The sequence below is a fragment of the Micrasema longulum genome, unplaced genomic scaffold (genome assembly GCF_059751315.1).
Source record: "Micrasema longulum isolate JH-2025_06_02 unplaced genomic scaffold, ASM5975131v1 h1tg000486l, whole genome shotgun sequence".
Lineage (NCBI taxonomy): Eukaryota > Metazoa > Arthropoda > Insecta > Trichoptera > Brachycentridae > Micrasema > Micrasema longulum.
Genome location: NW_028277683.1, coordinates 939,752 through 953,408, shown reverse-complemented (window position 1 = coordinate 953,408; position 13,657 = coordinate 939,752). Strand labels below are relative to the sequence as shown.

Sequence of the window (13,657 nt, the reverse complement as noted above, 5' to 3'; positions counted from 1 at the left end):
AAGTTGTCTTAATCGCACAGTATCAAGAAGGCGTTTGCGAGAGAATGACAGAAAAACGATGTTTAAAATTCCCAGACACCGCCTATTCTCTTGACCACATTTTTTATCTCGTCCTTACGATGACACTTTTTTGAGCGAGATATACCCACTACCCACCTGCCACCTACCACACACTTCAGTTTTCTTTGAAATCAATTACGTAAAATATGGAGGGCAAACACTGCAGTCATTACGATGCTCATATTTTAACAGTCAAATGAGCAAATTACCAAATTGTACTTCCGGGGCTGCAATATATATGTTATGTATTAACAACAGAGATGGAGAACCTTTTAGAGACGATAAACAGGTGTCAAAATGGCAAAATAATAATATTGAAAAAGGACGTCGGCCTGTGGTGTAGTGGTCAGCGCATTAGCTTACCATGCAAGAGGTCTCGGACTCGATTCCTGACATGGTTGACATGAAATATTTAAATTTGGTAATGTATCCAGAATAAAACACGTTTCTTGGATTTTAATTCTACTTTATTTTTAAAAATATACAAGAGGGTATATTGTGACGCATTTCGTCTTGTTAGGACATTTTCAAACAAGTTTGGAAACATTTTTCAAGCAAGTTTTCGAGCCTTTTTCAAACAAGTTTCAAGTTTGAAAATGTCCTAACAAGACAACAATATACCCTCTTGTATATTTTTAAAAATAAAGTAGAATTAAAATCCAATAAACGTGTTTCATTTTGGATACTTACATTACCAAATTTAATATGAAATTCTACCAATTGTCTGCATACACAATAAATATGAAATATTTATTTTAAAATCTGTTATTACACTAGAATATTTCATAGTCCCTGGACTGGCACCTGACGCGTAAGACTGATCATCTTACCTCCACGTAACAATAAAAGTATCAAGATACGCTGCGATTGGTGTACCAGCGCAGCGATGATGATAATGATGTTGAATTAGTTATAAAAGCTTTTTTTTTTTTTGCAATGTGCGGATCCAAAAAGATGAAAGATTCAATGTTGATTTTTATGAAGTTAAAAAGCTGAAACCTTTATTGATGCAGGTGAGATTCATCTGAATGAATTATTTCCCCTACATACCTACTAGGCAACGCCCGAAAACACTTTTTCATTTTTATACTTCCTTTAGCAGTCGGGTTAATCAATAATATTTTGAATTTGTCAAAATGTTTGTAGACCAGGACTGGATTTAACCCCCTAGGCTCCTAGGCAGTAATTAAGATTAACATATTAAATGGAACATGGATGTCTAGGCATTTACCTGGATCATAACTGTCATTGCCTGGTTTATGTGGACACTTTACACACGGTGTAACATTCACCATTCTGCCTATGTTACTAAAGATAATGCATTCAAATGAAAATAATCGAATGCCTTCGAATAAAAATAATCGGATGCATTCGAATGAAAATAATCGGATGCATTCGAATGAAAAAAATCGAATGCATTCGAATGAAAACAATCGAATGCATTCAAATTAAAATAATCGACTGCATTCAAATGAAAATAATCGAATGCCTTCGAATGAAAATAATCGGATGCATTCGAATGAAAATAATCGGATGCATTCGAATGAAAAAAATCGAATGCATTCGAATGAAAACAATCGAATGCATTCAAATTAAAATAATCGAATGGATTCAAATGAAAATAATCGAATACATTTTAATAATAATAATCGACTGCATTCGAATAAAAATAATCGAATGCATATGAATGAAAATAATCGAATAAAAATAATCAAATGAAAATAGTTTAATGCATTCGAAAAAATAAGCTACACTAAGAATTAAAAAAACAATAGTACGATTTTTTTTAAAGCAGAAATAATAATAATAATAATAATATTAAAACTTTCCACCCGATGAATAAATTATAATATGATCGATTCTATTTTGTGAAAAAAATATAAAACAGCTTTGTTTCAAAGGTTTCAACAGGTTTCAAAGCTACACAAGCTTCTTTATCAAGGTATAGTTAATTAATGAATTCTATCCTATTTAACTTTATTCATAAACTCGAGCAAAGTTACGCCTAAGAATAGTGGTATAATTCGTATGGGAATACCATCCTTATTCTACCACTATAATATGGTTGGTGTGCCCATTCGAACTGTACCATTATGCTTAAGTCTAACTTTATGCCAAGTTTATGAGTAAGGCCTAAGAACATATTGTGTATCAATATATACTTGAATGAATCGCTTTTTTAATTTCTAAGATTTGTCTAATTTTAATATTATAGTTACAACAAGAAAAACTTCTAATCCAGTGTCTTTATTAAAATTATGATCATTAGATGGTTTACAAATTCAGAAAAATTATTATTTAGGCATCTAAAGTGTTCTTTTACTCTAATATTATTTTTTTTCCATTTAAATTATTTATTGACAATGCTTGATGGAATTCCATTGTAATAAATATAAATTACCCTTACACTGTATAATATTCACCAGTCTGAAGATGCCCATTAGAGGGTGAAAGCGCTAATTGGTCAAAATAAATAAGTGGAAGTGAACCAAGTATTTTTTAAATTAATAACTTATATGTAAATATAAGTTATTACATCATCTAATATTAAAGTTTCTTTTAGTTTTTACAATTACAATTCAATTGGTATATGCCAGATTTATTACATTTAGGGAAAAGTCCCTATGTAGATAAAGATCTTTGTGATTTTAATTATAATGAATAAACAAAAAGTAAGTGCTTCAAATGTAAATTTTATTTGAGATTTTATTTTGATTGAACTTCGATCGACAGCAAATAGATTTTTAGGGATTAATTGAAAAATAACTGTCCAGCATCCTGGGGCGGAAGTAGCCACAGATTTTTAAAGTTCCGAAAACTGAGAATTCTTTATAACTCGTTGGTGCGAAGTAGACTCGAGAGTGGCTCAATGATTTGGGGACTGTGTGAGTTGAAGTACTCTCTTATGGTAGAGAAGGTTCAGAAGAAATTTCTTCAGTTTCTCTACATGAGAAAGTGCGGATATTATCCATGGCTTTATCCCACTGAGTTCCTCCAGGGTATGCTCAGTTACAGCAGTTTGAAGACTAGAAGGAATGTGTATTTAACTACGCACTTCTTTCGATTGTTGCGCGGTATTATTGACAACCCTGAAATTATGCGGAGCATTAACTTTTATGTTCCGGATAATTAATTACCTTAGACAGCGTCAGCATGTATTGTTTCACATTCCAATATACAGGACCAACCTGCCAATGGTTATGCCTGTTGGAAGAGCTATCTCTTTGTTGACCAATATTACTTTGGACATAGACATTTTTCACGTCTCTGAGGGAGTTTTTCGTTACAAAATTCTCTTACTTTTTTAACATATTATTGTCTGGATATTATGTATACTTATGTGTTTTTTTTATATAAACCTAATTTTACCTAATTATTTCTATATGTATGAATTAAGATATTCCATTTTGTAATGTACATATATATGAATAAATAAAATTGAAATTGAAAATGAAATCATAAGCAGGTTGGTGGAGTTGCGCAACCTTCCTTCCTCACAATACAGTCCACTCTTAAAGTTTCCTCCTCCTAGGACGAGGTATTATTCACACCTCGTCCAATCCTCAACACCGCGTATATGATATAAATGTATATTTTCACATACATCGGAGTATTTAGTTTGCGGAAAATGTTTGGCTTAGAGCCATTTAAACGTACAATTGAGTCATTGAGTAAGCGTGAACTTTTGAACACGATTTATAATTCTGTTTTCAATCTGGAACTCAACAGTTATTAATCATGTTTATACTTGAAAACCTTTCATGGGTACTCTGGAATAGTTTTTACACTAAACACCAAATCATTTGATAGTTGAGATGACAATGTGCGTACGCACTGTATTTCACTAAGAAATGTTGCCACCGTAAATATTTGTAAATTAATTTATTTTCATTGATAGCCATAACTTTCTGAAAACACGTTTCAACAAGTCGGTAGAGTCAGATACGTAAAATCTCAGTGGATAGAGATAGTAAAACAGTTAAGCCAGTAAACCTTTCCTACAGCTGATACATAAATAGAAATGAGTTTACCTTGCGAGTGTAGCAAATCTTAGATGCCGTACAGTCTATCGTCTCGATACATACCGTTTGTAATCGCCACCAGATCTATTTATTAGGTATTTATCGGAACTGAGGAACCACCGTCGACAACTTACGAAAGTCGACAAATATATCTGTCAATAAAGTCTCAGATTTTCATGGCCTCATGGATACTGATGTTTTACTGGGTTATTACACCGTGTGTCTTTCATCTTTCTTTCTGACGTTTTAAACAGCATTACAGGGGCTATCATCTAGGCCAGTGATAGGTAACCTTTTTAGCTCGGCGTGTCAAAATTCTGAAAAAACCTGGCTTGAAACCAAAAAAACATATGTTATTGGATAACCACGAAATACATATTTCAATAAATGGGTTAACTATGACATGTGACATTTAATTTGTTTGTTTTAAACTACACTTGCAACATATATTTTTACTAACCGAATCAAACAATAATAATTAAAATGAGATATTTTTCTCTTTACTTCTGCAATCCTCTGTAAAATTCAACAATATTTTCTAATGACGAAGTTCGAAAATGTTTTCTTAGGAGTGTAAAAATTAGAGCATTCAATTGTACTGCAAAGTTTCTTGAAAATGTATGTTACTAGTTCATGTGAATCAACCGATGATAAGAGAGTTGCGAAAGATTTCCAGTTTAGGGTACGTCAACGGACCAATCGGCAGAACTGACCGAAAAGAAGCGGACGGGAATTTGAGACTACACACGCGGAGTAATTTCAGAAATACAAAACTTTAAGAAACAGCACTGATCTTCCTCATTGAAACGATATTCAAAAACAAAGATCGATTTTTTATTTATCCACTTTAATTATTTTTAAATTGCAATAATACATTTAGCAACCAATTCATTTCATTAGAATAACCAAATAATTCATATATATTAGTTATTTAAGGGGCAAACTTAGAAATCTCCACCAAAAACAGAAAATCAGTTATTGATGCCAAAATAAAGTGTACATAAAAACCTACGTAATATAGCGTAATTCAAAACTGTCTCTAAATTTTGCAAAAACAGATTTCAACTATTCAACTTGGCACCGCAAACTTGGCATTCTCCATTGAGTTAGTGAAGCACAATTAGAAATCACACAATTCTTTTTTTCAAAGTTTTTTGCAAATATCCCAGTAACTCCTTCAATGGAGATTCCTAAGTTTGCTTCTAATACCCCTATTTATATTACACAAAGGACTATTAAACGATTAATAACTGTCCCGATTTTTAGAATGGTCAAACATCCTTCAATTCCTCGCAATAAATGCAATTTGAAGGTGTAATAATTTGTTCTTCATTGAATACATAATCAACGTTGTCCTTTAATTTCATTTTCACTTAAATGGCAGAATATTGTTATTCAATTGAGTTTTCACTTGTTTGTTACAAAATAAAGTAAATGATTCTAAAATTTAGTGGCGATTTGCTCATGTCTTCTTCCAAGAGTAGTAAATCTCCAGCGGCTTGTTTACCTGAAAAAAAACCTCAGTTTAAACAGATAAAATATTATTCAAAACTAGTGTAATTTTAAGATGGCTTAAATCCTGATGATGAGAGTTACTAAACTAGTTTATACTGAAGATGGCTCTTGCAATGGTAGCCAAAGCGTCGGAATGAGTCCAACTGACACGGGATCACCCAAAAAACACTAGGTTATATTATTATTATAATTAGTCACGGAGAATCTGAGTGGTTGAAGCTGATAGATGGCCAACACATTCTGTTCTTGTTTAAATGAGGAATTCAGTGCTATGGGAAATGGGATATAAAAAATGTTTTCTTACGTGTGGTAAAAATTAGACCATTTAATTACGACAAAGTTTCTCCAAAATGTATGAAAAAATTAATAAAAATGGACTATTTTCTTAATTTTTAGGCCTTGCCAATTCATCAGCTGCCAAACTATATAACCAGAATATCAAACAAAACAACTTTTTGTCTTTTTAATGGTGAAAAATATCTTACTACAATTCTTTGTTGTGATGGCAAAAAAATATTACAAGTATTATTCATCTAGTTAATATGCATCGCCCGATCATTCTAGTCACGCCCTCCAGAGCCCTGAAACCCCCAGGCTTCGGCCTATTTCATAAACAGTCAATCAGGCCCCGGTGGATAGTGCCTATATAGAGTATCGATGGTCACTGCTTTGAGCTGCAAGGTGAGGATAAGGGGATGAGGATCAGTTAGTGGGAGTCATACCTTCCAGTACTTATCGTTGACCTGTCGCAGGGTGTGCGAGCCCGACAAGACCACAAACTGGGCGGGCTGCGGCGCAATGTAGATGCAGAAGTTCAGCAGGCGGTACGTGTCAGGGAGCTCCGTGTCCAGATCCAGGGTCAGCCGCATGGCCAGGTACTTACTCAGGTGGTCAACTGCAAGACAATAATTACAGATCAGGGAAAAACCAACCGTAATGCCGAGTGGATGCTAGTTAGCTAGTTAGTAGCTTTTGTAGCGCATTATGTGTTTATTTAACAATAAGGAATTTCAGCCCTACGGAAAATTGGCTGCAAAAAATGTTTTCTTACGCGCGGTAAAAATTAGAGCATTAAATTTTACGGCAAAGTTTCTTGAAAATAAAAAGTATTTTCATAAAAACTAACTACTTTGAACGACGTCACAAGTTCATATGAATCAAGCAATGATTAGCTGTAAAAAGTTTCCGGTTTACTACAATCGGCAGAACTGGCCGAGAAGAAGCGGAAGAGAACTTGAGACATCACACACGGAGTGATTTCTGAAATAGAAAACTTTAAAAAATCATAGCGCTGATAATACGATATATATATTTTTTGGCTTAGTGTATTAGTCTATTAAGAAATAATAAAATATTTTTAAAAACCACTAAATTCCTCTTTGAGAAATCAAGGTAGGACAGGATTACGAATGATGAAATCAGGCGTGCATGCAAGTAAATCTGAGATATAGTTGTAATTGATAAGATTAAGAAAGGGTCACTAAGATGGTTTGGTCATGTAGAGCGAATGGATGGTGATAAAATTGTAATACAAGAATGAATGGTGACATAGGGCGTGGACGACCAAGGAAGACGTGTCATGATCAGATAAATCAAAATCTCAAGTCTGGTCACGTCAAAAGCTGATACAACCGAAGGGCATGTATGATAAGATCTATGAATGTGAAAGAAGCTAAGAATGTACGTCAGGATAGAGGTGTGTGGCAGTCCATCCTGTCTACCTACCAAACACTACATCAAATGGCGTGATATTACTTCACAAGTCAAACCCACCACGTTATGCAAACCTCTTTGGAGTTACCCGAGCCGAGGACACTTGACAATATACTTTTTTTTTTAATATTGGCATACATTGACTAGTTTAAGTGGCTGCTTTACACACTGTGTATCATTCACCATTCTGCCTATGTTTAAACATCCACATTTCCTCAACTGTGTCTAAATGTTTGCAGACAGGCTGGATTTCCATATTCGCTTCTCAAATGAAAAAAAAATGTTTTCTATCTCCGTTGTAACAAATTTAAATCTAGATAACTCCCTAGGGAGGAAATACAGCCTGTCTGCAAACATTTGGACATACTCAAAACATTGTTGAATTAACTAACTGATAAAAGTAAAAATTGGAAAATTAAATTTTTAAAATTAAAAATTAAATAAAAATTGGAAAATTGTTTTCAGGCCTTGCCTAGTAAGTAAATTGGTTCAGCCGGATGAATCTCACCCGTATGATAAAGGTTTCGGCTCTTTTACTTCACAAAAGTCAACAAAAAAACAAAAAAAATGGGGAAACCAAACAATTTAAAACAGTGTCAAAAAAAGTGTTTGTTTATTATTTTTTTATATATTTCGTTATCAAAAAAGACTTGATTTACTTGTATTTAATTTTTTTAAACTTTTATTTTATTGATATTTTTAAGATTTTTTTTAAAATATTTTATGTAAACATTATTATATTGTGTTACAAAAATGTTTAAAGAGAGAAATCCCTGCAAAAAAACTGCTTTTGCAGTTTGGCGGGAATTAAAAAAATTGTTTAGAATTTAAAAAAAAAAAAAATTAAAAAAAAAAAAAAATAAAAGATGGAAGAGTTGAGGAAATGTGGATGTTTTAACATAGGCGGTGAGTGTAACACAGTGTGTAAAGTGGCCACTTAAATCAGCCAATGACAGATCATAAGCCCTGTATGCTTAGACTTCTATATTCCCTTCTCAAAAATGTTTTTCCTCTCTGTTGCAACAAATTTAGATCTAGATAACTCCCTAGGGAGGAAATCCAGCCTGTCTGCAAACATTTGGGCATACTCAAAACTATCAAACTAAGCCAAAAAAAATATATTGATACTTTTATGTATCGTATTATCATCGATACGATTTTTTTTTAATTTTGTAATATTGAAATCACTCCAAAAATAACAAAAAATATGAAAATGATCAAATAATCTGACTAACCTGTGGCATTTGCTGTTGTCTTAATGTATCTGATAGAGTTTTCCTTCAATGCTTTGATGAGCTGATTGTCTCCGGTCATCTCCGTAGGGTGCGGCTTGAACACCAGTTCTATTTCATTGGACATCAGTGTGTCAGAGCCCCCCTCCCCCTCGGTGTCTAAGGAATCACCTCCTTCCGTCCTGAAATCATTCATATTGTTGAAATGAAAATGCGTTCATAAATAAAAGTCATACATTTGAACTACATTTAAATAAATTATCCACAATATTGTCGAGTATCCAACACAATGAAGACCACCGCACTTGGTTAGCATCATGCAAGAAACTACCGAATAGGCACTCCCAAAGGTTTGCTTGCGACCTAATGAAACTTGACCGAAACCAAGTGAGGGTTATTATTATTATGGATAACTTATAGAGCGCCATTTCCATAATATAATACCTCAAGGGTGCTTTACAAAGCGATTCTATAGATAAATAAATTTCATTGAAGCTTTTAAATTTGTAATTGAATTAAAACAATTTATTTTGTTATCACATGCTACGGATTTATTCAAATGATTTAGAGAACAAATGGGTTTAAAGTTTTTTCCGAAACATCACTTCACTCTCACAGCCTCGCACCTCTCCATCTCTCTGTCTCACCTTGCATCCCTCACTAGAGCCCTCGTGGGACATTGCAGATTGAATAAGACCTTGCTAGAATTAGCCCTTATAAAACTTTTAGATGTAGGTTCTGCAATGCAGATAATGAAACACTTATATGGAGTTTATGTGAAGCTTAATATCACGAAAGAAGCTGCATCTTCAGGCGACCACTGGTAAAAACTAATGATGTGAGAGCGGTCGCTCCCTACCTAATAGTCTTCAGGATCTGGGCTCGGAGGAGGAGATTAAGCAATAGAATAGAAAACACATTAGCAAGAGGAAGAAGAGAGTTTTCATTTAACTAGCTAGGCTCTTTAAAGACTTGGGCTCGGAGGATGAGAACTATTCACAGGGACCCTTCACAATAGATCTTCACGGGTCGCAGTGACATATAGCACTAACCTTAAAGAATGAGAATAATACCGGTGTGTTTCATTTTACGAAAACATTATTACATTTATATGATCATGGAAATCTACAAACAACTGTTAACTCCATTTATACTTTAAAGAACTTCATAAAATGTCATATTTTTATCTTTAAAAAAAAAATTACGCTAACTTTAATACACTGTAGATATTATTGCCAATCTATGTGTGTTAATTAAAAAGGTTCATGTGGATTTCAGTACCTGTCTGCTTCGCTGGACTCACTTTCTTCACTTCTCTCCGAAGTCAATACGGACTTGGCTCTCTTGGTGGTGCTCGTGTTCTTGGAGGTGGAGCTCACACTGGAGGGGACAGGGGAGGGGGTGCTCCGCACGGACGGAGGGTTGGAGCTGGACTGCGCCGCGGGGGGCGCGGTCCCTTCCTTAGCTACCGCGGGACTCGCGGAAGGAGTCTGACTGTTGGCTTCCACATTTCCATTCGAAGCCGCTTGACCCGGATTCGAGTTATCGTCCTGCGCCTTCCGCGACCTCTGGGGCCGGTTTTGCGACTGCAGTTTAATCCCCTCCGTAATAGAGTTGACCAGCGCGGCCTGCGAATGCGATTTATTCAAATTTGCCAAGACTCTTTCTTGGTGCGCCTCGTACTCGTCTCTGCTTGGGTAAATTTTAGAAATTAACAAATCGAAATTCGGATCGGGTCTTAAAGAACGCTTAGAGACTAACTTTTTCCTACAAGTCGGGCACTCTTTATTACCAGAGCGCAGGGCCGTGATGATACAATCTGAACAAAACCTATGGAGACATTCTTTCGTTGTCATGGTTTTCTTAAGCATGTCTAGACATATTGGACACATTAACTCGCTGTGAAGACTCCTCGGGGATACGGCTATCTCCGTAGTGTCAGTTATAGCTTCGTGGGGTGTCCGGTGGAGCTCGTAAAGGGATAATTCCCATGTTTTATTTTGTACCTGCTCAGTCGATGTCATTTTGGAGCTTCCAGTTGAAATATAAACAAAATCGAGTAACTGCGGGGATGTATAGTAAGTGAGAAGTCACGAATACTTATTTTGAAAACAATTTTATCACTGTAAACGAGGCGGTATTTACTTTTTCATAAAAAATTCCATTGTTTTGACAATTTGACATAACGCCGGCGATGCCATATTGCAATTTTCGGCGGACAACAAACACACTCTTATGTTGGCACACTGCAAATACTAGCGATGCAAGTAGTCGAATGAAAGTAGTTGACTACATTCAATTACTAAATTCAGTCGAATGAAAGCCCGAATGCAGTAATGTAGTCGAATGAATTCACTCGAATGCAAATAGACCAATAGGCGTGCGTAAAATTCATTCGACTACAAATAGACCAATGGGCGAGCTTTAAGCCAACTACTTTCATTCGACTACTTCCATCGCCAACTAATTCGTAATGACGTAATGGGCGCTGGGATCTAGAAGACGTGTATGATAGTTGAAATTAAATGCTTTTGTTTTTTTTAGTTATGTCCGCACAGGTAAAATAAAAATGTTTATTATACCTTGAATAAAATTCACCATTCAACAACAAAATAAAGTGACGTTTGTTTATGGGTCTGCTACTAGCCTATTTGTGTACTTAATAACACAGGTAATTGAGTAATTGATATCAAATCCACCTGGTCTGAAATATCATCACAATAACAGCTGATTGTTGTTTTACATGCGTGACCTAAACAATAAATATGAAACAAAAATATTTTCATTTTCATCCTTTGTTTGACAGATAAATATTAGGTTATGTCAAGTAATGATAACCACAGACCATAATTAAACCCATTTAAATATTTCTAAATACCAAAAAGTAAGGATCATGGTTTACATTATTATTGCCATATTTAAAAAAAAAACTAACGCAAATACGTTGCTTTTTAAATCCGTAATACGGGTGGTATTTTTTAATTATCGAACCATGTTTCCACTTTCCCATTTTTTGTTTTGAAAATCAGTATAAATTCGTCATATATTTTTTTTGTATTACATTTTTATTACGGTTACTTACAATAAACACACGACTTTTTTTGTATTCGCGTCCCGGCTTTCTAGAAATAAAATCCGTTTTAGAACGTGACTTCTGTTTTTCATTTAATATAATTAGTTTTAATAAAATAAAAATTCAAAACAATTGAAAATATTTTAGAATGCAACTAATTTGAAGTTTTCATACAATGTAGGTTTAGTTTTTTGCTAGTGTTCATATTGTTATTCCTTTCTGTTTGTGTTGTTTTTAATTTTAATTTGTAAATCTATGTAACTTGTTTTTGGTCGATGTTTTGACATTTTGGTAGAAGGCTCTTTCTTATAAAGGAAAAAAAGTACCTAGTATTCCCAAAGCATGGATATTTCTTCCGAAAAACGGAGTTTGTCTTTGAATAAATTTCGGTGTATTGTCTATGGTATACCGGAAATTAATGATTCATTCGATTATTTCATTCATTCAATTACTAATCATTCGATTAGTAAATTTAGTCGATTATTTCATCTCTAGCATATACCAAATCAAATAGACGAATCATGTTGGTGCGACTGAAACGATTTGTCATATTCAAGGCGGCAAAACAAAATTGTTAGGTACAAAAAATTAATTTCACCACTAAACTGAAATAATTACTAGTGTTGTAGGTTGCGGGAATAGAAGAGTAAAATAGTTTTGCAAATACAATTGTTTTATTTAGGTGAGAATAAATATTAAATAAACGTGTGATTCAGAGCACAACAGCTTAAAATCTTTTTGCAATGAAATGCTTCCTAAATGCTGTGTACTCCGTTCTCATAGCGTTCGCTATTTCGATTTTTAGCAATTTTATGATAGTGATAATTTCTTGCTTATCTTCCGTATCTCTCGTTAAGGTCAGCTTTTCCATTATAGCGAAATCCAATTCGTCAACCTTATCAGCGTGTTCAATGAGATCGTCGACTTCACAAAGGAATTCTGCGTATATTTTTTTATCCGTTGAATCTGCAGCTGGTGAACTAATCACTTTATCGCATTCTTCCCAGAGTCTGAGGCATCGCTTTCCATCTTTCATCTTTGTAGTTATCATGAAACCTCTGAATATTCGTCTGCCATTTTCTTCATTCAACACATTCTCTATTTTGTCTGTATAACGATCTAAATCGGACCGGCTAATTCCTTCGAGATCGCTACAGCTACAGGCAGAAAAACATTGTGCCATTTTTAATTACTTCGTAGAGGACCTCACCTGTCAAAAAATACACATAAACTAGTAAAAAAAACAACACTTTTAAAAGGGTCAAAGACGCTGCATATGTGCATATTATACGCGTATCGTTATATTAATCAATAAAATTAACAAATGTCGTAAACAGAAACATATTGTGAACTCATTACCTGCTTTCGTCGAGTATCTAGCAAAACATTTCGTGAAATGTCACATTTTTTATCAAGTCCGTAATCGTTTAGATTGTTCTCATCACGACATCCGACAAACTTAACGCTTACTAATTCAGGAAATATGTTTTCTCACTTTAGTTCACGACGTCGACAGATGATCCGCTGTCAAACTTTTATAAATAGAAAATGAACAGAAATACACGAGTTCCATCTATACGATTTTCAAGATACTAATGGTAATGAACACATGAACAGTGAAGTATGAAGTATGCCGCCCAACTTCCGGAATTCAAGACTCAAAATTTGTAATGTAAAGTAAAATGCGAGAATATATTATGATGTATGGTAATATGGCACTTCAATATTTCGACAAGGTACACCTAATGTAACGATTCGTATACGCAATTTGATTTAATAGGTGTTATAGAGTCTGTTACGTCATCTCAAAATATCGCGTCTCAGCAAATGACCTTAGAAATATCATGGGAATTGTCGAGCTCAGAACAATGAATGAGAAAACGAGTTTTGAATAAATGAGTTCGTGGTTCGTGTTCAAGGAAGCATAAAAAATGTTTAAAAAATTGCGTGTTCTGATTTTTGCCGCTTAACATTTTTTTAGGAGCAGACGAAACGCAAGCAGCGCCATCTTTGATAATTTAATGTAGGGGTTTGTAGAACAT

At 34.3% G+C, this 13,657-nt stretch overlaps 2 protein-coding genes across 2 annotated transcripts; both read right to left on the bottom strand.

Annotated features, from left to right (window-relative positions):
• Positions 1–4,856: 4,856 nt before the first annotated feature.
• Positions 4,857–10,807, bottom strand: Sce (E3 ubiquitin-protein ligase Sce). The gene is made up of 4 exons (XM_088227047.1): positions 9,824–10,807; positions 8,546–8,724; positions 6,320–6,492; positions 4,857–5,589 (listed from the first exon to the last, which is right to left on the bottom strand). The coding sequence occupies exons 1-4, from the start codon at positions 10,564–10,566 to the stop codon at positions 5,545–5,547; spliced, it is 1,140 nt and encodes a 379-aa protein (XP_088083173.1). The 5' UTR covers positions 10,567–10,807; the 3' UTR covers positions 4,857–5,544.
• Positions 10,808–12,270: 1,463 nt separating this feature from the next.
• On the bottom strand, positions 12,271–13,114 carry LOC148281233 (uncharacterized). Its single transcript, XM_088227048.1, has 2 exons — positions 12,975–13,114; positions 12,271–12,825 (listed from the first exon to the last, which is right to left on the bottom strand). The coding sequence occupies exon 2, from the start codon at positions 12,796–12,798 to the stop codon at positions 12,343–12,345; it is 456 nt and encodes a 151-aa protein (XP_088083174.1). The 5' UTR covers positions 12,799–12,825; positions 12,975–13,114; the 3' UTR covers positions 12,271–12,342.
• Between the last annotated feature and the right edge of the window lie 543 nt (positions 13,115–13,657).

Coding starts and splice junctions, on each gene's coding strand:
- Sce (XM_088227047.1), bottom strand. CDS start 10,566: ATGACATCGACTGAGCAGGTACAAAATAAAACATGGGAATTATCCCTT. Junction 6,493..8,545: donor GACAACAGCAAATGCCACAG/GTTAGTCAGATT, acceptor ATTGTCTTGCAG/TTGACCACCTGAGTAAGTAC. Junction 5,590..6,319: donor TCAACGATAAGTACTGGAAG/GTATGACTCCCA, acceptor GTTTTTTTTCAG/GTAAACAAGCCGCTGGAGAT.
- LOC148281233 (XM_088227048.1), bottom strand. CDS start 12,798: ATGGCACAATGTTTTTCTGCCTGTAGCTGTAGCGATCTCGAAGGAATT.